We start from the raw sequence: 22,939 nt of genomic DNA on the forward strand, positions 1-22,939 counted from the left end.
TAACTTGTCTTTGTAGATACATTTTTTTTTTTTAAATAAAATTTGAATTTCAACTAGGAATATGTATTAAACTTTGAAAAATGTATTTAATAAAATTTTCCATTGCTAAACTCAGCTCTGAGTCTTCATTTTATAAATCAGCAAAACCAAGATAAGGAAAGATCATAAAATTAGAGTCCAAATAAAGATAGTGATTGATCTTGAGTTGAAAGAATCATATCCTTGATTATATTACTTAGCTTTTATCTAGTAGCTTAAGGATTGAAGACTGGAGCATGATAAAATTTGAAGTAGTTTTCTTACAGCCCTTTCCAGCCAGTGAAGGTGAGAGATTTTTTTAACTACTGTGGAATGCCTGTGATTGCTGGAGGCTTGCTGTGGAATCTGTGAGTAAATTGCACTGATCATTCCCTGTAATGGTGTTTCTCATAGTGGGACAGAGTTCAAAGCAGGAACCTGACCCTCCCTGGGGAGACAGCAGGTGGTGCAGCTTTCCTGTGTGACAGGAGGACAGCCCTTCTCTGCTGTGACTCCTCTTGCCACATTCTTGGGAGTTTTGGGTTGGTCTGTGATCAGGAATCACTCTGACATCTCTTGAACAAGGCTGTAGAGGTTGTACTTCAGCCATTGCTTTTCTCATGTTTTGAATTTATCTGTTAAATACAGGATTATCTGGCTTTAGTAGTTCTGAAGGCTGATAATCCCTGCAAGGTAGAATTTCTAAAATATTTTTCTACTCCCATATAAACCATTCCAGCTATTAAAAAAAATGTTGATGTAGTTATGACATACAGAATGTTGATCTCTTGAATAAAAAAGCTGTTACGTACAAATTGCTTTAGGAAAAGCAATTAAAACAGAAGTTAAAAAATCATCAGAACAGGGTAATACTGGAAAATTTCCATTATATCATTTCAAACTACCTCATGCTACACCTTGGCAGCCTGTCTAGCAACTTTATGTAACACTAACTATAACCTCCTATTTCCTGAGCAGCTGTTCTTGCTATATTCCCTCTTACTTCCCAGAGCTCTTTGGTTGGCTACAGGAAATGGTTTGAAAGGCAAAGTTACATTATCTTGAGCTGCTGTTGTGTTTTTTTTTTCTTTTTTTTTTTTTTTTTTTTTTTTTTTCTTTTTTTTTTTTTTTTTCTTCAGTCTTAAAATAAAATGAAGCCTGTAGTGAGCTACTGGCCAGTACTGAACTGTTAATGTTTTCCCAAGGGTTGCTAAAGCACAGTGTAGCTATTGCATTAAAGGCCTTTGGGAGGCTCTTCAAGCTGAGGGTTCATTCTTCTCTTTATGCCCTCCAGAACAACAAGAAACCTCAAGAAGAATGCAAAAATGGTTGGTTTGGTCCTTTTCAGTTTCTAAAAAGTGACTGAAAGCAGAATCCATTAATCTTGATAGTGGTGATAATCAGATTCCCCTGTTCCAAATGAAGCTACCACTGGATAGAACATCAGTCGTTTGTTTTATCTAAAATTACTACCATACAATTTTCTCCAGATTAAGTGTTTATTAAAATTAAAAATCACCATACAATAGAAACTATTTACATATTTAACTGATAGTCTGTTTAAACTGCGCAGTTTGACTGAAGGAAGCCACTGGAGGAGAAAAGCCATGCATACTTCTGCTGCTGAGCTTCACCTGCAGGCACACTGGAGCTTTCTCAGAAAGATTTCAAGCTTCTGCAAAGTACCATTTGCCTAAATAATTGGGCTGAAGGATGGCAAAGATGTGTACTGGGTTTCAGTTGTAAGAACCAATGTTGCTTTGAAAAAGAGGTAATCTATGCTGTGGTTACATTGCAAGTGCACTAGCTCATCTGTTTGGGTAAGTAATTTGATAGAACAATTTAATGTAAAGAGCATAGCAACTTGCATTCACTTTCAGTATTACAGATATAATTCTTAACAACAAACAACAGAATCACTGCAATATAACTTGTTCTTCTATTGCCTGTTTCCACAAATTGTTTTTGATAGTGCTAGAGCTAGTTGTAGCTTTCAGACAGATTTGAGGTTAGTTGATTAAAGCAGCAAAAATATAAGGAATATTCTTGAATAACCACCGAGGATTAAAAATGAAGATTAAAATATTTTCACTGGTAACAGCTTTAGTGACTGCAATGCAAGTATTAACTTCCTTCAAAATCCTGTGCTTTTCCATGGACTTCAGATGATGACTTTGGCCTTGTGGGAAGCTGAAGGGTGAACACAAGAGTGAGGTGTGCTGCCACATCTGCAGTCATGTGTGTTCATCTTGCACTTCTGCATCTGTGATGGTTTCACAATGCTTTGAAAATAGTTTTAAATTTAGGGTTTTACAGCAGTAAACCAGAACTTTTTTCAGTGTAAAGAACTGCACACATAACTCTTCCTCAAAGGAAACATTGACACTGTTTAGAAAGTCTTACAAGAGCTGACACTATGCCCGATACTAATGTGAAATAACAAGGATATAAAAATAATTTTTGCAATATGCTGTATTTCAAAAGAGATGATTTAAGAATGTCACCATGTCTTAAATCTGTACATTCTCCTGTGTGACTTTTTGTTTTGAAAACAGCTGTTCATGCATCCTCTCAACCCTTTTATCAAGGTCTCCTTGTAATATACTGCATGACAGATCCTAAGGTCTTGTCAAGCTGTACCAGGGCATGATTGCTTTCCTTCCTTTTCTCTCTTTACCCCAAAAAGCCTGTTTGCTTTGTGATGTTTCTACAGGTGCAAAACACAGACCTTTAAGGAGAACTTGAAGCTTTAGAGGAACTGTTTTAACCAAACAAAAGCATTATTTCTCTGCAGAATTATTCTTTCCTTCAGCATTTCAGCTTCCACACTCAGTTAAGACACCTGAATGCATGAAGTAACTGGTTTGAGCAGTCTGTTCTAAAGATAGTCAATAGAAAAAGTGTCTTAGTTCTATGGCTGTTGTTGATACTGCCCTTCTGTTGCTGTGTAGAAGTCATCAAGCACACTCTGTAGGTAATCAAAGGTGGGTCTCTCTTCTGCTTTGTCTTTCCAGCATGTTTTCATGATATCATAAAGCTCAGCTGGGCAGGTTTCCATGCGTGGCATTCGGTACCCACGCTGCAGAGCAACCATCACATCAGAATTGCTCATACCTTCAGCAAAAGGAAAAAAAGAAAGATTTGATGAAATGATCTCAATTCCTAGAGTATAATTTTTTTTTTTTTTTTTTTTTTTTTACTTCACTCTAAAGATCTTCACTCACTACTCTAATACCCTTGCTACTTATTAAAGGTAACTCCCAGCATGCATTCAATAAATTAGTTTGAGGTGTGTACCAGCAATGAGAGACTTGCTCTGAACATCCTGGTGGGAACCTTTCCATTTCTGCAGCTGAGCATCACAACCTCTAACAAGACTGGGAAAAATCACAATTCTTGTCTCCAGAACCATCTCTGTTCTGTTCTTCTGACCAGTTCTGTCCCCATCTATTCTGCTTCCTGTGCTGTTGTGATTCCCAGCAAAGGCCCACCCTGGCAGCAGCCTTCATCTCTAGCTGCAGAGCTACTGCTCTGCTTGCTGGAGACCCATCCATCCTGAGATGGAGAGCAGCCTCCCTGTCTGACCACATGGCCAGTCAGCCTGCCCAAACCTTTCAGGCTTTCTTCTACATCAGCTTTTGTCTAAATGCTGCTGATTGCAAGATATCGGACAGTCACTCATGAAATCACACATAAAATTGCAACAGGCTATTTCCCCTCTTGTCCTGTTCCTCTCATGCAAAACCATCTTGCCAGCTGTGTTGAGCTTTGCATTGCCTGCTATGGTTTTCTTTCAGAGGATAAGAACAGTAAGTACCAGCAGTGCATCCTGCATCTCACATGCCAGCTAATGTCACATGAGAGAGTCCTGCCCTGGACTCCATTCTCCTCCCCCTTTTTATTATTTCCTGTCACTCCTCCCCCCTTTATCAAACCCTTGAGAGACTGGTTCACAGAACAATTTCAACACCTCCTCTCATGAGGTCAGTACCTAGGACCAGCTTTTGCTGTTTTAGGCTCACCACTTCCTACCCAGAAACCTGCTTTTGAGTTTGTCCCTTCCTCTGCAACTCTAATCACCCCAGTGATTGCACTGCCTTCTCTGGACACAGACTCTTTCCTGTACTCAGTGACTGCTGCTGGTTCTGAGGGCTGGGCATGCAGGAAGCACCTGTTCTTCAGCCTAGAGATTCATGCTCACCAGAGAAGGCTTTCCCCTTTGAGAAGGGTGCCCCAGGCCTCCCAGCCACAGGCTCAATACTCCATGTGGTACAGTTCTGCACAAGGCTACAGCTCTGTGAGGTTTTCTCAGGCCATCCAGCCTCTGCTCAGGGCCATGCAGGACAGGCTCCTGCTCACACCAGCTGCCCAGAGGTGCAGGGAGCAGCTCTGCTGGGCTGAGAGGAGGCAGGATGGGTTCTGCTCTGAGCAAGGTCAAGACAGGAGATGCAGGTGTGGTGCTCCCCTGAATCCTTGGTGCAGCTCTGTTGCTGCAGACTCTGCAGATCTTTGTATCTATTGTCTGACTGCTGTGGCTGTGGTTTAAGCCACTTGGCAGGTAAGGACACATTTGAATTACAACCAAATGACAACTTTATCCACTATAACTACTTGGATTATTCAAGATGACCATTGTTCATATAGTTGACTTCAGCTCAAGCCTGTTGGCTTTAAGCTTTTCCAAAAATACCCTCAGCCATGTAATCTGACTCTGGATCAAAGTGCTTACTTTGGGCACATCTTTTGTATTTTCAGTTCCTCTTTGGAAGGAGAAGGGAAGTTTTCCTGAGCTAATACTGCCCATGTGCAGAAAAGAAGTATTTCAAAGTAGGGGAAGGGCATGTTGTCACAGAATAAGGAATTACTGCTATATAGAGACAAATTAAATACAGGAAGAAAGGTAATAAAGCATTTATGAAGAACAGTGATTGGACTGCTTGAACCTAAAGAAATGGATTATATATAATATATGCAGTAAAACAGTTATTTTTCCATAAAAGATCTTATTTAACTGTGCTGCTACATAAAGACTGCTGCTACTGGGCTTTTATGCAGAATGGGGATGATTTTTTGGGTTTAAGTACTTCATAGGATTGTGCATAGATCTGTTGTCTGCAGGACTGATTGTTGCATAGTGAATGCTAAGGACAAATTTGTGTTTCAGCTACCCTGAGAAGAACAATCTGTTTAATATCCATTTGAGTTCAGAAGCAAAAAATGAAAACACTTTTGTGGGTATCCCATAGTAAATATGTCATGTACATACTTCCATGTGTTTGGGGTTTTATTTAAAACAAAAAAGGGTTACCCACAGTCCAAGTAGTATTATCAAAATAGTTACTTGTTGAACTTTTAAAATCTGTTTCAATTTCTTCTTTTTGTAGCTAAACAATTATTTGTCTCACCATATCTACATCCTAATCAGTAAAAGAAATCTATCCCACATACATATTTATCACACTTACTCCCTCTTGATTGCTAAAGTTTTGGTACATGTCTGTTAATTTTTGTTGTGGTACATGGTAGGTTTCACAAAGGCACATTTGTTTATGTTAGGGCCTGGGAAAATGATGTGAACAGAGTGGTGTGGAGGAAGAATCCCACTGTACAGAAAGGGTTCTGCATTGTGGAGAATATATAGATATAACTGGAATGCAATTATGGATGGTGCCAGTATTGACATACTGTGTAATCACACAGAAAATAGGTTTAAACTACCAATTCAACTTATGTGCCGAGAGAATCAGATACTTGTTTCATATTTCAGAGGTAATTCCTCAAACTGTGGTTCCACTAATGGCTTTGAGTTTCTCAGGAGGAGCAAACAGCTGCTGGAATTTAAGAACAAAGATCACAAAAGCTCTAAGTTTCCTGGCTAGAGATGCTTCCTACCAAGTTGAGTACAGGTATTAGCTACTTGCCAGTTTCAACTCTCAACAGCTGCTTCATATGCAGCTATATGCTGAATACTCTGGTTGCTAGAGCTGGTTAATAATTGAAAATAATATTTTGAAGCATTCCCATTAGAAGTGAAAAATTAATTTATTGTTTCTGTCCAGGCTACTGGTTACAACCTATCACCAGGTTACTACTGCCATGCTGGGGAAATTTGCCCAAATCTGTCACCTCTCTTCATGTAAAGTAGATTGGTCACCCATGTATTTTGCTGTGATTCTGATTCTTAGAATCAACTTTCAGTCTAATAGGCTATTTCAATGTATACTTCTATTTAAAATATATATATATATTTTTCTTCCATTTAAATGCAAGCAATACCTGCAAATATTAAAATAAAATGCCTGCAATATTAAAATATTCTAAAATGCAGTTAAGAGCCTTCCTTTTGTAACTGCTGGTTGACAAATGAATTCACAGTGCATGGAGTATTTATGATACTCATAAAAATGCTCCCACATTTTAAAAAAATATTGTCCAGACTTCCCCTAGAAGAGAGATTTTCCCACAGCAGTGCAGCAGAACCATGTCTGCTGTACAGATTGACTTTGTCCTTAAAATAAAACCCTGATATGGCTCAGGAAGGTAAAGAGAGAGCAGATCTAGCTGCAGAATTAAGTATTGGACTGGGCTTTGTATTTTTGTAGTGCTGGTTCCCAGGTGACTTTGTAGGTTTGCTCAGAAAAGCATTTTTTAAATTTCTAAATTTTCTAAACAGAAATTTTTCAGAAATAATCTTGTGAGCCCAGCTCAGTGCAGGGACTGTCTGTACACACAGGAATTCTAAAGGAGAAAAAGGTACCTTGACCTTGGGAAGAGCCATGCATTACTTGGCTGCACACATCTCCCCTCTGATCCTTCCTTGGGACATGAGCACTGTTTAAGAAGAGCTCTGGGAAGACTTGCTGTGCTGTCAAGTATTTCATAGCCCTCACCACAAACTGACCCAGAGCACCCAGCTGTGCAAGCAGCCCTATCACCTCTTGAAGTTTAAGGGGGCTGGTCTTGAGCTTAAGTGTTTTCCTGGCCTAGAACTGTGCCATGAGAATGTCTGGTTTGGCTCTACCTCTTGTATGGAAAGCCACTCTGCTCTTCCATAGCAGAGTGAAGCTGGCTGCCATCACCCCTTTCCCACTGCCTGAGTCTAGTGGGATTTCCCACCTCCCTGTGTCCAGAGGTGTTCAGCCTACTGTCACTTCAGGGACTCGGGTCTTGACCATCTCAAGTGCCTCTTTGCCATCTCTGGCACTTCAGAATGCAGAGTTCCAGCTGCTCATGAAGTGGTGAAAATGTTTTCACTGTTTAAACAACAAGAGCTGTTGCACTGGAAGTACTAGGAAAGCTTTGCTTGGATGAAATACCTGGTGTCCTTTTCCTGTCAGGATCCCAAGGCTCTTCTCAGAAGTTACTCTGCCTATGAGATATGCATACATGGCTGTACTTTCTCCATCTGCCCACAAGAGAAGGGAATTCAGGGCAACTTCCCATAACCTCAGTAAGGTTAAATGAATGCAGTCTACTGCCCAAAATTAATAATCTATGCCTGAGATGTAACAATTTTTTGTGCATAAAAAAACCCCGTCATACAAGGTGTCTCTGTGTGCTGGAAATATTAATATATATTTTGTTCAACAATGAAAAATGAAACATGAAGCACTTGGCCATCTCACAGCTAATGCAGCTCCATTTGATGTGCACTCCCCTGTGGTGTTGTACCTGACTGTATGGAACAACAAATAGCAAACAGTCCTAGTGGTACAGCAGCATTGCTTTAGGGTCTGCTTTCATATTTGCTTAGACTAGCTAGCACTGACATTATTACAGCCTATTTGCTTGTGAAAACATGCTTTCTTAGTATCTTCACATGTTAAGTTATTAAAATCTCCAGCAGCTTACAGAGCACTGCTAGAACTTGCAGCACTGCATCCTCGCCATGGGACACAAAACTGCCCACAAAACAGAGATGTCAAAAATGCAGGATCTGCATTTGCTGCAGCTGTAACTCCTTTAGAATATATAAAAATGATTATATACCCATGGTGCCATTAGCCAGTTTGCTCAAATTTACCCTGGAGAGGCATGTGCCTTACACATATAGTGACTAAGTTTTCAAAGCAGTAAGATTACCTGTAGGACATTTTTCCAATCATTGGTGTCACTACTGTCAAATGCCAGCTCTTTACCTGAACATTTTCTTTGCCTTTTAACACCAAAGTAAAAATACAGAATAAAACCACAGGCCCATACCTGGATAAGGAATCTTTCCATATGTAACAATTTCATACAGGAGAATCCCAAATGACCACACATCAGATTTAATAGTGAAAGATCCATAGTTAATTGCCTCTGGTGCTGTCCATTTAATAGGGAATTTTGCACCTAAAAAAAGAGTAGAGTCTCAAATAGTCACTTTAATCCATTTCACATTCAGCCATAGATGCAAAAGCAGTAGCAAGAAATACCTTAAAAAGTCATATCTTAAATTACTGTCTTTCATATCTAACTAACTGATTCCAGAAACTGCCATATAAAAGCAAACTCCTTTCAGTTAAATAAAAACATTCAGGCAGCCTTTGTTGGGAATACTACATTAATTCATTTGACAACGAGGAGTAATACAAGCAGAATCTCTCTAAGCCCTTTTAAGCCAGCTCTAACATTCTGGCACAAAATACCAGGTGAGCTAGGAAACTTTTCTGATAGCAGAAAACACATCAAAGAAACTTGACATAAAAAATTTATAATCTGAGAAGTTACTTTAATCAATATGCAATGTCCAGAGCTTGCTGAAACTCACAGATATAGTTCTGTACCTCTGAAAACTGCTTAATCAGAGCCTTCCTGCTCTGTTGAATTACTGTAACTCAGTGACTGCTGAAGAGCTCATGCTCCTTGAATCTCAGCTGTAGTGCATTGTTCTATTCTTTTTTGTGCTTTAGTACTTCCCCTCTTGCCCTAAGTTACCACAGATCCATCCAGACTGTGAAAACCTGAGGCAGTGTCTTTAAAAGAAGGGGAAAGCCAGCCAGCAAACCACTCTGGAAAGTCACCCTTATGCATGGAAGCAAAAATAAAACTTTTCACTACTACCAACAATGCACTTCTTGAAAGAATCCTTGACAACATTAGCAAAACACTCATGGCAAAACCCAGACATACATCTTTTATAGTATGTTTTCCCTCTTTGCCAACCCTGTTTCCTCCCATCCCTGTGCACAGCAGGGACATGACCCAGCCTTCCAGTGTCCCAACTATGCTGCTGAACATGCAAATTAGTGCTGCAGCTCCTCAAACAGCTTCCAGAGGTCATCAGTTCTGCTAAAGCTCTTCTTGTTACCAGCAAATATACCTGCTAGGGCTTCTTCCTTTCCCTAGGTGAAAGGAGGTTCATATGGCACTCAAGGATGTTTAAAGATCACAGTTTCTTGGCCTTTCATTCTGTGAGATGGAAGCTGTGACTGTGCAATTACTTTGTTCAATTTAGGAAAAAACTGTGTGTAGTTAAATACTCTTGGCTGTCTTTGTCTTTCAAATTTATTTAAAAATAAACTGATAAAAAGCTTGGGCAGCACAGAGAGGTTATTTGCTTCCTTTATTCATTTTAGAAGTTGTTGGCATTAGAGTGCTGTCCCCAGGAAGCATTTTCTATCCTTGGTGACCATATTTCTGTTAGATACAGCCTCACTGCCTCCCAGAGGCTGAAGTTTTAAAGACAAAAATAGAAATACATACCTTCCCTTGCTGTGTATTCATTGTCCTCAATCACCCTTGCTAGTCCAAAATCAGCAATTTTGCACATCAGCAAGTCTGAAACCAGCACATTTGCTGCTCTCAAATCTCGATGGATATAATTTTTTCTTTCTATGTATGCCATCCCTTCTGCAATCTGTAAGCAAAAGAACAACTATTTTGGTATTTCAATTCCATACAGCTCCATTAGCAGGTCTGATCCCTCTTTCTTCAAAGGTATCAGCAAAGCCACATCCATTTATTCATTACTGATGTCTTTGGAGAATTTTTTAGATGGAAACCAGGAAAGGGGGGATTGCCATGGAAAAACCTATGCACAGATCCAGTCCTGCAAAACTCTGCTTACAGCAGCAGCTCTGAAAGAATTATTTGGGTGAATAACAGCTGGCAGGATTACATATGTATGAAAGACATTTCCTGAAACAGAATCTCGAATAAAATATTCCTAGAATTTCTATTAAAATATCCCCTTTCCTAAATTATAAACCAGTTTATTTTCTAAATACTAAGAAAATAGAACGAATTAATCACTTAGGATACAGGTGTTCTAATGAAGCAAGAGCTGATAAAGCAACAGTGCAGAGAAAGTTTTAAATCCCAACAACTTTCTACCTACACAATACAAGCCTGGACAATCAGGAAGCAATTACTAAGACAGGGGAAACAACTTTATTTTCTTCTACAACAATAAGTACCTGTTCATACATGAGGAGGTTTTGGCAACAGCCAGCTCTCAGATAGTATCATAAGTAAATCTAATCTGCATTTCAGCAGCCCAAATTGATTTCCAAACCAAATTAAAGAGGATTAATAACCTCAAAATATGCACAGGGGATGACATTTTTCCAGGCTACCTTATTTTTTAATTTTTTTTTCCTGAGAAAAACATTTTCCTTTACAGGGGAAAAAAAAAGAAAAAGAAACTGAAATAATAATTTCTAAAGTCAGAGCAATAAAACTGATGTGTAGACTGTATTCTGTCCAACAGTTTAAGAGGAGCTAAGAAGAAAGAAAAAGAAACCCTGTCTTTGGGAACCATCAGTTTTTATCTTTCTTGTTAGACTGGTGATGTTACACTCTCAGGCAAGGTTCCATCTGTGCCACAGGAGCCTCTCTGGGGTGTCTGTGGGGGTGCCAGACCCCCCTTGGCCACACGATTTGGGGAACACCCACATCAGATCTGCCAGTGGAGCAGCAGGAAAGCAGTGAGGGTGCTCCAGTCCCTGGCACTCCACCAGTCTGTTTCCTGTGCACCTGAGGAGCAGAGTGCACAGATCCCTCCCCAGCTCCAGAGGGGCTCCTTTCAGCTGGGCAGCAATGCAGGCAGAGCAGCTGACCAAATCTGAAGAGAACTTGAGCATCACTTCTGCTTATTCGTTTTTCAAAAGTCCCCACGGGTACTGCCAAGGCAAACGCTGCCACCACTTACAGCACAAAGCTACACTGCCTTTGTTCCTCTTTTTTGGTTTAAGCAATGGAAAAACAGAGCCACTTGCCCTCTCACTTCCTTCCACTGCAAACCTCTTCTTACAGCAGATACACTCTGCAGAGAAGTGTGACATTGCCCTGGTACAGTGCAGGGGGGTTCTCACACTAAACCAAGAAGAAACTCTGATGAAGAGAATGAGCAACACCTGCATTTCACATTTTCTAGAAATAAGTAAAACATTTACTAATGAAGGAAGTAGCTACAAGTGAATAATTGCCACAGAAAGTCTTCTCAGGGACTCTCAGACATAATAGAAGAGCAGTATTTAATGTAGAGTCTGCTCTGCCTACATGGGTTTGGGAGGAAGCAGAGATGAAAGGAAGGTTTTGCTGTGAGATCAATGCTGAGTTTGCACTGCCCAGCCTGGCAGATCCACCCAAAATGCAAATAAAAATGCCACCAAAAATACAGCAAACACCACAGAGGAACCAGCTTCCCTCCTTCTTCCCTGCACAGATATAACATTTGGGTAAACTGTGGATAGAGAATGAAGAATCACTTCACAAAATAAACATTTGTGCTCATGATAATTAGTTTCTGAGTCCAACCAAGAAAAGCCATTGGAAAGATGATTTCATTTCCTCTTATTTGTGCTAGATTCACTGAAAAATGCAGAAAGTACCAAAGTAAGAAAATATTAACAGCAAGGAATTTTTGAATCAGAGAAGGAGGGGAAACACAACCAAACAACCAAATTCACACATCTGGTCATGTTAAACCTTTGCTTATGGGAAAAGAAGGAAGAAGAAAATTGAGATTTTTTTGATTGAGGGAATGGGTGCCAGAGCCCATGTGATAACTTCTAATGATTATTGTTGGGTTTTCATTGCCAAATGAAATGTTAATGCTGGAGAAATTCATATGAACAAAAGAAAATTAAAGCCTTTCCCCCTCTCTTTTAATGATCATTGGTACCTGTCAAGACTGTTCAGCTACATGCAACATCTATTCAGGAGCAGGATGAGAAAGCTAATTTGGGTTTCAGAGATATGTTTTGTGGCCTTTAAAAGAGAATTCTGCCTACACTGCTCAAGTGTTACTGCCAAGAAGGGCAGTTCCCCATCACCTTTAATGAACTACTGACACACACTTTTAGAAATACCCAAATTAAATCCTTTTAAAAAACAACCCAAACTTATCTCTACATAGTAGGAACTATGCACCCAGGGTAAGAATGACAGAAAAGTCCTCCAGGAGAAAATGCATCACTCCATAAGCCAACCTCTGTAACTGTAAAGCTCCAGCTAAAATCCCAGTGGGGTGGGACAGTGGCCTCAGAGCCACTCCCAGCTGCCCACGAGGGCTGCTCTGGCCCACAGCTGGGTGGGATGCTCCTGCCAAAGCAGGTAAAGAAGCCCAAAAACCAGAATAGAAATGAGTGCAAAACACTGAGGGTGGACACAAGCATCCTGTTGTGCATTTTAAGCAGAGGAAATAATGGAGCATACCCTGAGTTTCACACTGCCTTAAATCTGGTAATTCTCTCAGATCCTAGGGATGAGCTTCACTAAAAACAGTCTGCAACAGTCTTTGAAAGGTTTGATGTGGAGGTGTTATTGATCTGGACAGGGCTGTCTTTGGTCTGGGATAAATCTTTCAATAACCTTTCAACAATGTCCATGCATAATAAAATCAAATATACTTCTTGGTCATAGAGTTTTGAAAAAGACAGTTCATCTTCACGTTACTCTTTGTCTGTGAAGAGGGTATAGACCCTTTGTATCTGGCCATTGAGAGCTGTTGCAAAGGACAAATATCTTCAAATGATACATCAGTGTAGTAACAATTTTCAGTTTGCAGCAGTGCTTATTCTAAAGGTGAAGTCAGGAAAGGTTGCAAAAATCATATTCCTCTTGCCCCAGTCAAGCAGCTATGTAGTTACAGCAGATTCAGAGGGAAAAAAATTATTGTAAAAGTAATGTATATAATTATGCACTGGAACATTAGAGTGTATCATTAAAAATCAAAGAAGTATGAAAAGGAATACACAGTGGAAATGTCACAATGCCAAATGAGACTTAAAATTAATTATAATCTAGGTATGACTTTCTACTATGATTTTTAAAAGGAGGGTAGAGAGGGATTAAAACACTGCATCAAAAAATCTCTATTAATTTTATTCTAAGTTTACTATTTTTTCAATGGCACTGTAGCCTTGGAAGACAGAAAGAAGTTGCCAGTCAAGCTGTAGATCATAGAAGAAATAATGAAAGTATCAGCACTGCATGAGAAAGAAATGACTGGTTTTAGGACTAAGCTTTGACGCTTTCAAAAGTTAAGAGTTTGTTTAGTAAAAACAGGTATCATTTTCCTAAGCACAGCCCCTACAGGAGTCTTACCTGGAAGGTAATGGATTTGCATAAGAAGCAGGAAGAGTTTACACATACAAAAGGTTCACTGAATTCGTGCCCTACGTTTCCAGCAGATCTAATCAAGCAGGAGCAACCATGAATTCAGGAAATGTGAAACAAAGAATGTGGGCACTAGGCAAAACCTGCCAGGCCTTTTTCTCAAGTTCTAAGTATTTTTCTCAAGAAAACAATGACCAGATGATCCCTCTTCAAGCAGGGAATGGACATTCATCTGTTCCTGTTGGAACTGTTGATATGTGTTCTGGTGAATGGCAGCAGTTCTCGTTGTATTAGAATAATCACTTAGTAGTGGATTTTTTACTATTTGATAAGTTTGGTGAATGATGATGGGTTTTTTGTCATTGTAATTAGAATTAAGTTTTAGAATTAAGTTTGTTAAAAGCACCAGGTATGAAGAGTTCCCTAGGCATTTCAGGTATCCACAAATCTCCTGAGGAGGGGTGCTTGTTCTCCTTTGCAAGGGCCCTGTGAAGGATTACAAACATTTCTCTTTCTTTTCTTTTTTAAAAACTAAAAGGGGGAATTGTGGACACTGCTGAAGGCCTAGGCAAAATCTGCCACGCCTTTTTCTCAAGTTCTAAGTATTTTTCTCAAGCCATGAAACTTTTTCAGCTCCAGCCAGGATTTTTCCCAGGCTAGAGCCTTTTCCTTTACTGTAAACATAACAAAAATAATCATAACAGAGAGAAACACCTGCAAGGTCCATGGGAAAGCCAGAGGTGTCTCTTTCTCTGACCAATGATCTGTCTGTATTTTGTTTTGCATGAACTGCCTTATTTAAGGCAATGGCTTCTTTCAATAAATTGCTCTTTCTTGCTCTTTCCTGCACCAAGCAAGAGAGTGTCTCGTTGCTGTTTTTTCACTGCTCCAATAATCCTTCTCATGGCAACAAAAGAATTGGAGGCTCTTCTGGTAAATTGCCTCTGAGGCAAGACAGAACTAGTAAAACCCTGACTCTTCCAGTTGCTTTAGGAACTGAAGGAGCCAGGCTGGTGCTGACTTCTACAGGAGATGCCACAGCTCTACTCTGTAGTATGTGCTTGAAGAAATGTTTGCAAAACTCAGTGTCCCTTAAAACATTCTCATTTCAGAGACTTCTAACATTCATCTCCAATGGATAAAATTGTCTTTGCCATGCATAGCTAACATTAAATCCCCCCAGCCCCTATCCATATGCACTGATTAAAATACAAAAGACACCTTCAGCTCTGTCAGAGAGCAGGTTGCTTTAGAAACTGAGCTGGACCACCTTCCTAGCAGGCATTCTCTTGCCATCTTGCCCACAAACCCAATTTCATAAATCATGACCATTAGTACAGAAAGTAAACCACCAAGGTCCAGAATCCACAGCTGTAAGTTAAGGTAGGCACTAGGTGTGAGTGTAACCCAGTAACAGCTGTCTCTGCCAAAAATGTTCATCTGCAGAGTGTTCACCTAACTAGACAGCTAAGTCAGTACTGAGCAGGAGTGTATTTGATTACTTGCTTGAAAAATGCTTATTTTTAAAAAGTTGTTTATTTCACCTAGAGGAGAAGTTCTCATTTTGCAAAGTCAGAATGTTTCACCACTTGCAAACACATAATTTTTTTCAAGACTCTGCAAGGCAAAGGTGTAATGAACTCAGAGAGTGGAGCACTATACAACAGCCTGGCAATGCAAACAACAACCCAGTGCTCTTCACTTGGAAAATCACCTTCAGCCAGGGCTTCCTCTACAATTGCCTGCACTATATTCTTTAGCCAGCTCATAGTCACAGAGACCACATCCTCCTCTCCCTTTCTCCCATTCCCAGTCCCTTCTCTGATGGATGATGGTAAAAATAAGCTAATGCTCAGCTACCATTTCTTGCATTTTCAGTGTTCCTGAGAAGCTGGGATAGCCTGGCAAAGTGCTTTGCCAGAATGGTGTGATCAGAGAGTAATGAAAACCTCAAGTGTGTGTCCACCAAGAGAAAAAAAAAAAAAAAAAAAAAGCCTGATCTTATCTAAGAATAAGAATCTTCACCACAATCTTCCTTCCATGTTCATTTTAACTTCCTTTGTAACATACCTCTCCAAATTTCTTTCCCCTTCACTCTGCAGAGGTTAACATCACTTCTGTAAGAATAAATTAGTGTTCCATTTGTACAAACCAGTCACACCAAAAAACTACACACATTTTGTGTTCTCCTTTACACACAGCCTCCATTCAGGAAAAGTGTGATTCACAGGTTACCTTAGCAGAAGACTGAAAAGATTTTTGTCCAACTTTTGCCCTAAAGAGCTACCAATAAATTCAGACTGCCAGAGACAGAGAAGACTGGTGGAATATCTATGTAGGTAAGAGGGAAATCTCTGGTCTGGAACCACACACATGCAGCCTGCAAGTCTATTTCTGTTATCTCACAGTGGCATTAAGGGCTCTTTAAATGTGCTCAAAACCCCTACAAATTCTTTCCATAACAAAAATCCCAGTATCTCTGTTCCAAAGTTTTGTTTGGGCCTCAGCCAGAAACCCTCAGAGAGGCATTCCTGAGCATCCCCTTAGGATGACTGCAAGCCAGTTCAGGAATTCCTCTTGATGCATCTCCTATGACAAGAGGGGCTTGTCACATCACCTGTGCAGCACCAGGTCCTGGCCTCTGAGCCAAGTGCAGGAACTGGCTCTGAGAGCTGCTGTCAGACCAGGGTGACAATGATCTCCATTTGAAGTGACCTTCAAAGCTTTGTGAATGACAATCTCTGACCCTTCTTATCTTGAAGTGATTTAACCAAGATGTGCACAGAGTTGCTCTTTAGTCCATTGCTCTTTTCAAGCCTTAAATATCTAAAAACACAGTATTAACTTAAAATGAACACAGCATCCCTAACTCCTACAAAAAGATCTGCTGTGAAACCACATGTACTTTTCTCTCCATATCTCAGGTCTCTTCTCATATCAATGCTCACAGATATTATTTTCTCTCTTGAATTTTACGCTGTTTTCAAAGCTATCTTTTATTTTCTTTTCTGCCCCCTGTTACTCATCTCTTCAGACCATGACCTAGGATTCAGCAGGTTTTCCACATCTAAGCTTTTATCCCACTAAAAACAAATTCACAAACTACCCAAGGAGTCCAGAAAAATTTAAAGAGCCTATAGCCACACTAAAACAATAATTATAGGAATAAAAACACTTCCATTGAGTCTATGTGAAATAAAAACCTACATTTGATATATGGAACACCAATATAACAATATGTGATATATAATATACTGAAGAATACAATAGTTTCCAGTTGTAAAGGACCTTCAGTGATCATCTAGTCCAACTGATTGACCACTTCAGGCCTCTTTAACCAGAAGTTAAACTCTATATTAAGGACACTTATAAGGACATTGACCAAATTACTTTTAAAATATGACAAGTTTGGGCATTGATCACTTAGGAAGGCTGTTCCTGTGTTTGACAACTCTTTGTAAAGAAATACTTCCTAATATCTAATCCTATAATTATTTGTATGGCAATAATTACATAAAACATTTATATAATATTCTTATTGTGAATTTTTGGTATAAATTCCTAATGCTGTATTCCACCTTTTAATGTTTTCCCATCTTTCCACATGAGTTATAACGAGTTAACATAATAGGGTACAACAATCTGTAAACTCTAATGCATTAAAAGATAACCCCAAAATAGGTTTGCCAAAAATAACCTACCAGAAATGCCCTCATTACCTACCACTAACATGAATTACAACCTGCAAAAGCAGAATCATTACTTTATTTTTGTTACATGCCTCCCTGGACACCTAATTTTGGTTACTGTTCAAGACAAAACATCAACTCTGGGACCTTTGATTCAGGTTTTGGCACACAAATCACTCTGGATTCTCTCCTCAGATTTCAGTTAAGACAGAGATAATTTTCACATTTTGAAACAATCATCCCTGTTCATAAATCATACACTAGTACCTGAAATACCATTTCACAATTATTTACCTAAGAATTTGAAACCAAGAAGAGTACACTGAGGTTAAGAGGAGTTTGGCCAGTTAACCAAACTTAAGAAGTAAAAAAATGACACTTTTGTTAACTCTGAAGGAATCTGCTGAGCAAAACTCATAAACTTGTCCTCACACTTTCAATTTGTGGCTGCTCAAGTTGAAAACAGCCTTTTCACAAAGGAAGGCAGCTGGGTACTGCTGCCATCTAAACAGGTCACCAGCAGTATCTAAGAGACAAGCAGAACCACATATTCCCTTTAAAACCTCTTCCATCTATTTCCTCCTTTCAATTAACCAAATTTACTCACAATTGATCTGTAAATTGCCTTTTTTTAATGTAAAAAATCCTTAGAATAAAATGACCTAGTATGAGTTTTAGACTCTAAGAGCAGGAACCCTCTATAATTTTGAGCATATTTTTAGTTTTACCTGAGCAGAGAAGTCGATTAGCTTCGGAAGCAACAATTTGCTTCCTTCATCACTCTTCAGAAAATCCAGCAAACTTCCTGTCAAAACAGAGAAAGATTAAATCAGTGCATCTTATTACAAAAATAAAGGTCACATTGGTTCCCCAATTTTATGGATAACAAAACTGATGTATTTTGATGTATCTTCAAGTTGACAACAGTAAGCCAGTCCCTCTGCAGGATTTAACTACAGGAACACCCAAATCAACACACCAGACATTCAAGTTTTGCTATTTCCCTGGCTGCAGAAAACTCCCATGTGACCATATCTCAGTTCAATGGTGCAATAAGCACCCTACTCTGTGGACCATCAGGAAAGCTGTCTAGGAGAATCACATACATCCATCCTTTCCAAGTCATACAGACTAAGTGCCTCAACATTTGATCATTAAGTTACCAGCAAAACTGCTTGAAAACAGAACAAAACAAGTAAAACTACTACCCAAGATAATTTGAGAAGGAAATTTCACATATTTTGTGTAGTAATGCTATATAGAGTCATTTCTTAGTAGGGCAGCCACCCTTGCAGGATCATTCCTTACTCACCTCATTACACACAATTTTATCAATTCAAATTCCTCATAAGGCAATTCCTAAGGTTTGTTTTAATTGCCTTGCTATGATACCAGCAACAAAAGTTAGGTAGGGAGAGTCCAAAGAACCAGAGCTATTCTGGGGGCTATCCTCTGATTTGGCAACAAAAGAAAATGCTGCATTTAAGCAAACTGCAAAAGTGGTTTATCTCACAAATGCAGTAGTGAGTCATAAAATTAAAGCCTGAGTTCATCTTAAGGATAGCTGTTCCTTCCCTTAATATTTGAACTTTCAAAAATAACTCTCTCATTCCTGTCTTTAAAAAGAAAGGGAACTAGTTTAGGAGAAGCAGAAGAGTTCGCTAAACTATTGCTTGCAGATTGTTGTGGTTTAACCCAGCCATCAACCAGGCTCCATGCAGCCACTCACTCACTCCCCACCTGTGGGACTGGGAGAGAATCAGGAGGGTAAAAGGCAGAGAACTCATGGGCTGAGATAGAGATTGATAGGAAGAGGAAGACCAAAGGCTGTGCACACCAGCAAAGCAAAACCAAGACTTATTTCAGTGCTTCCCATGGGCAGAGAGGTGTTTGGTCATTTCCAGGAGAGCAGGGCCCCATCACATGTCATGGTAACTCAGGAAAACAAACACTGTCACTCCAAATGTCCCTCCTTCTTCTTTCTTTCCCCAGATTTATATACTGAACATGATGCCACATGGTCTGGAATATCCCTTTGGTGACTGGGGTCACCTGTCCTGGCTGTGCCTCCTCCCAGCCTCCCATGCACACCCAGAGAGTGGCAGCAGCACAAAAAGTGGCAGCACAAAAAGCAGGAAAGGCCTTGGCTCTGTGTGAGCCCTGCTGAATAGTAACCAAAACATCTCTATGTTATCATCACTGTGTTCAGTACAAATCCAAAACACAGCCCCATAAGCTGCTGGGAAGAAAATTAACTCTACCTCAGCCCAAACCAGCATGCAGATCCAATGATTTTCTCACCTTTTGCCATGAATTCTGTTATAATATAAATAGGCTCTTCTTTGGTCACCACAGCATAAAGCCTAACCAGCTTATCATGCTGAAGTGTTTTCATGAGGTTGGCTTCCTCCAGGAAGGCTTGCACAGACATTGTTCCAGGCTTCAGAGTCTTCACAGCCACTTTGGTACTGCTGTGATAATAACCTGCAAGGAGGAAGCAGGATCAGTGCCCTGGAGCCACTGCAGCCCACAGGGTCCCGAGGAGCAGGGATTTGTAAAGCAGGTGAGGCTGGATTCCAGGAATAGCTAAGAGCCTGGAAGCAAGTGCCACATGTAGCACAAATATTTATGCTAGAATTCCTTTTTGTTTTGCAACTTATACAGCACCACAGAGAAAAATGATCCATTCCCTATTTTTAGAAATCAGTTATCTGAAAAAAAAAAAAACCAAGCAAATAATCTTACTTCATACCAAGTTTCTATTCACAAGTAGCCCCTAAAATACTTGGTCAAGGCAATGAATGTCCACTTAAACTGCCTCAGAACAACAGAGTCCAAGGACTGGCTGAAAGATTCTGAAGCATCTGAAATCCCATGGTTACACTTATTTCATGCATGCCAGTCTCATGCTTATAATCCTTCCTGTAACCCTTAGTGCTCAAAATGGAGCATTACAGGAAAGTGCAGCCAGATGGTTCTCGTGACCAGCAAGGACACTCTGCCAGGACTGCAATCCTGCAGTGCTCAGCACAAGATTTAAAACTTGATAACTTCTTATCACTCCATGCCAGGAGTGGGGGAGACTGTGGCTGTGGTTCATTTCTGTTTAGCACACCTTCAAATGGAACTTGCTAATCATATAAAAAGCAACTATCAGTAAAGAGAGAAAAGCAGCAAATTATTGTCAAGTTTAATCTTTGGCAAACATTAAATAAATGTTAAAACAGTATTAAAAATAGAGTTGCAATCACTGATCCTAAAATTTATCTTGTGAAGTAATTTAATTTGAAAAATAAAATTTAAAAAAATAGTGCAAAAAAGGGATATAAATGCAACTTTTATTCCCACAATACCCAGTGCAACATTGCAGAACTATTTCTCAGAAGAGGCAAAACCTTCATGACTCAACAAAATTGCCTCATTTCCTTATTCAGCAGCAATCTGGATCATCACCATGATGGATACACCTCTAAACTGGAATCCACCATTTCCTTATGCTATTTATCATCCAATAAAAGAAATCAGAGGCAAAGCAAGGACCTAGTTTCCAGATCTTAAACTATTGCTCCAAGCACTACGTCTTTTTTTGAAGAAGGATCATCACCTGAGAAGAGGCACTATGCCACAATCACAAAATATTAGCCTGCATGATTATTAAATTTATTTTTCCAAACATAGACAGGTCAAAACATAACAAAGACATTTCTCTAAGTTACCTAATAGTAAGAAATTACAGCTACAGGTCAAATCCACTGTTAAAGCTCAGGTATATGATTTATAACCATCAGAAAAACAGATAATAAATATTTTCCTCTCTGTTTAAGAAGCAGAAAGATTCTTTGTATCATTTCTACTATTCCATCCCATGCCCTAAAACAGAACACAAGCTCTACTCTCAATTTGTTGAATTCTCTACTGAATATACTAATTCATACAACTCTTTCAGTGAGGAAATTATGATTAGCATATTTAACATTAACTATGTAACAGTATTTTACATTCACTAAAGATATCCATCAAACTCAGGTCTTTTTTACAAGCAGTTTGCTTTACTACAACATCTCTGTGATACTGAGGTTTTCTGTCTGCCTTGACCCTCTGGTGGTAATGTACAAACAAAGAGCTGGTGAAAGCACTAGAAATACCTGATCTTGATTTCTCTCAAGTTCATTTATTTCATCCTGTGTTAGAGGGATGGGACACCAAAATAAGGTGGTCATGAGCTCTATGAGCACACTCTGATATTTCTAACAGCTGCAGAAGAAAATACACTTCCAAAGCACACATAACATATATTCTAATTCAGAAATTATTGAGTAAGAGAATCTTTTACACCTGAGATGCAAGCAAGATGTGACTCATTAATAACCTACACCATAATTGCTGCATTTGCCTTGTTAACTTTCCTCTAAGCCCTGCTTGAGAATTCTCTTCATGGATTATTAATAGCACAGAGCATCATGATTCACATCATATCAGTTCACACTAGGAACAGAAAATACATAAAACATAGACCCTGCTCCTGTAGTGCTGCTCTGGTCTATGACATCACTAAAGTAGCTGCCCAGATGCACTGAACTCCATGGTCTAAAAACCTTTCATACCACGGCAGGAAGTCAGTCTCTTTGCAGTTTTAGCTACTCTTAAAGATCAAATGTGAAGCAAGCAACAGCATGAAAGCCTAAGTGTTGTGTGATGATGTCTCACACAACAAACCATGTTCTCTACATGTTAGAATTGAATTCTCCAAAAAATTAGTGTTTCAGGTATTTATTTTGGAGTTGATCACTATTACTTTGACAGAGCAATATCTTGAGGAGCCAGGTTGTCCCCTGAGTTTTGCATAGGCTAAATCAGGCCAAGGCCTTTTGTTCCTAGGATTTTCTTACTCCTTCCAACTATGGAAGTTAATTTCCTCCAAACTCTTCAAGAGGAAGATGTCCACATGGAAGCCCAGAAAGTAGTTATAGAGAGACTAAAAAGAAAGGACTATAAAAGCCATAATTGCATATCTTCATGTTGCAGTATCAGCATTATCTCTATATTCCCATGTCTCTCAGAAACACAGAAAGGACCTGAAGAAGACATCTGTGCCCAATACCCCCACGGACACCTAGAGCTGTTGTTCAGGATTCTGTCTATTTGGCTTTTAATTCCCTCCAGGAATGGAGACAGCACAACCCCTCCAGGCAGCCTGTGCTTGGTCACTCACATAGTGAGTGTGGGAAGGAACTGTCTGTGCTCCACCTTGTGCCCCTGGCCCTGGGCACCACTGAGAAGAGCCTGGCTCCATCCACTTTGCACACCTCCTTCAGCTGTTTACAGACACTGATAACAGCCCCCTAAGCCTTTCCTCAAAACAGAAATGCTCCATGTCCCCTCATCATCTTTGTGCCTCTTGGCTGGATTTTGCCCAGTAGCTCTACATCTTTCTTTACCAAAAAGCACAATTCCTCTGAGTGGGACACTGTTCCCTCTGAAACCACAATTCTAAGTATGCTTTATCAAGAAGAAATCTATTTAGTAATTAAGCCATGGAACAATATTTCTCTCTAATTCACACAATGGCTGAAAAATATTTTTTCTCAGTAAGGAAGCAGTGTAACAAGCAGCTCTGGAATCAGGACAGCACAACCAGATTATTGCTCTGTACCTCCACATAACTCCCTAAATCCCTGGGTAATCAT

General features: G+C 39.6%; 1 protein-coding gene across 5 annotated transcripts in view; it reads right to left on the reverse strand.

The window, feature by feature from the left end:
- Positions 1 to 1,495: 1,495 nt before the first annotated feature.
- Positions 1,496 to 22,939, reverse strand: part of LYN (LYN proto-oncogene, Src family tyrosine kinase) — a 50,141-nt gene continuing 28,697 nt past the window's right edge. For all 5 annotated transcript variants that reach the window (XM_056484395.1, XM_056484399.1, XM_056484398.1 and 2 more), the window contains exons 9-13: positions 19,554 to 19,736; positions 17,981 to 18,057; positions 9,706 to 9,859; positions 8,221 to 8,352; positions 1,496 to 3,132 (exon numbers count right to left, since the gene is read on the reverse strand). In XM_056484395.1, the coding sequence (XP_056340370.1) occupies positions 2,930 to 3,132; positions 8,221 to 8,352; positions 9,706 to 9,859; positions 17,981 to 18,057; positions 19,554 to 19,736 (749 nt within the window). In that variant the 3' untranslated portion in view covers positions 1,496 to 2,929. The remainder of the gene's footprint in view (positions 3,133 to 8,220; positions 8,353 to 9,705; positions 9,860 to 17,980; positions 18,058 to 19,553; positions 19,737 to 22,939) is intronic.

This window comes from Oenanthe melanoleuca, chromosome 2 (genome assembly GCF_029582105.1).
Source record: "Oenanthe melanoleuca isolate GR-GAL-2019-014 chromosome 2, OMel1.0, whole genome shotgun sequence".
NCBI lineage: Eukaryota > Metazoa > Chordata > Aves > Passeriformes > Muscicapidae > Oenanthe > Oenanthe melanoleuca.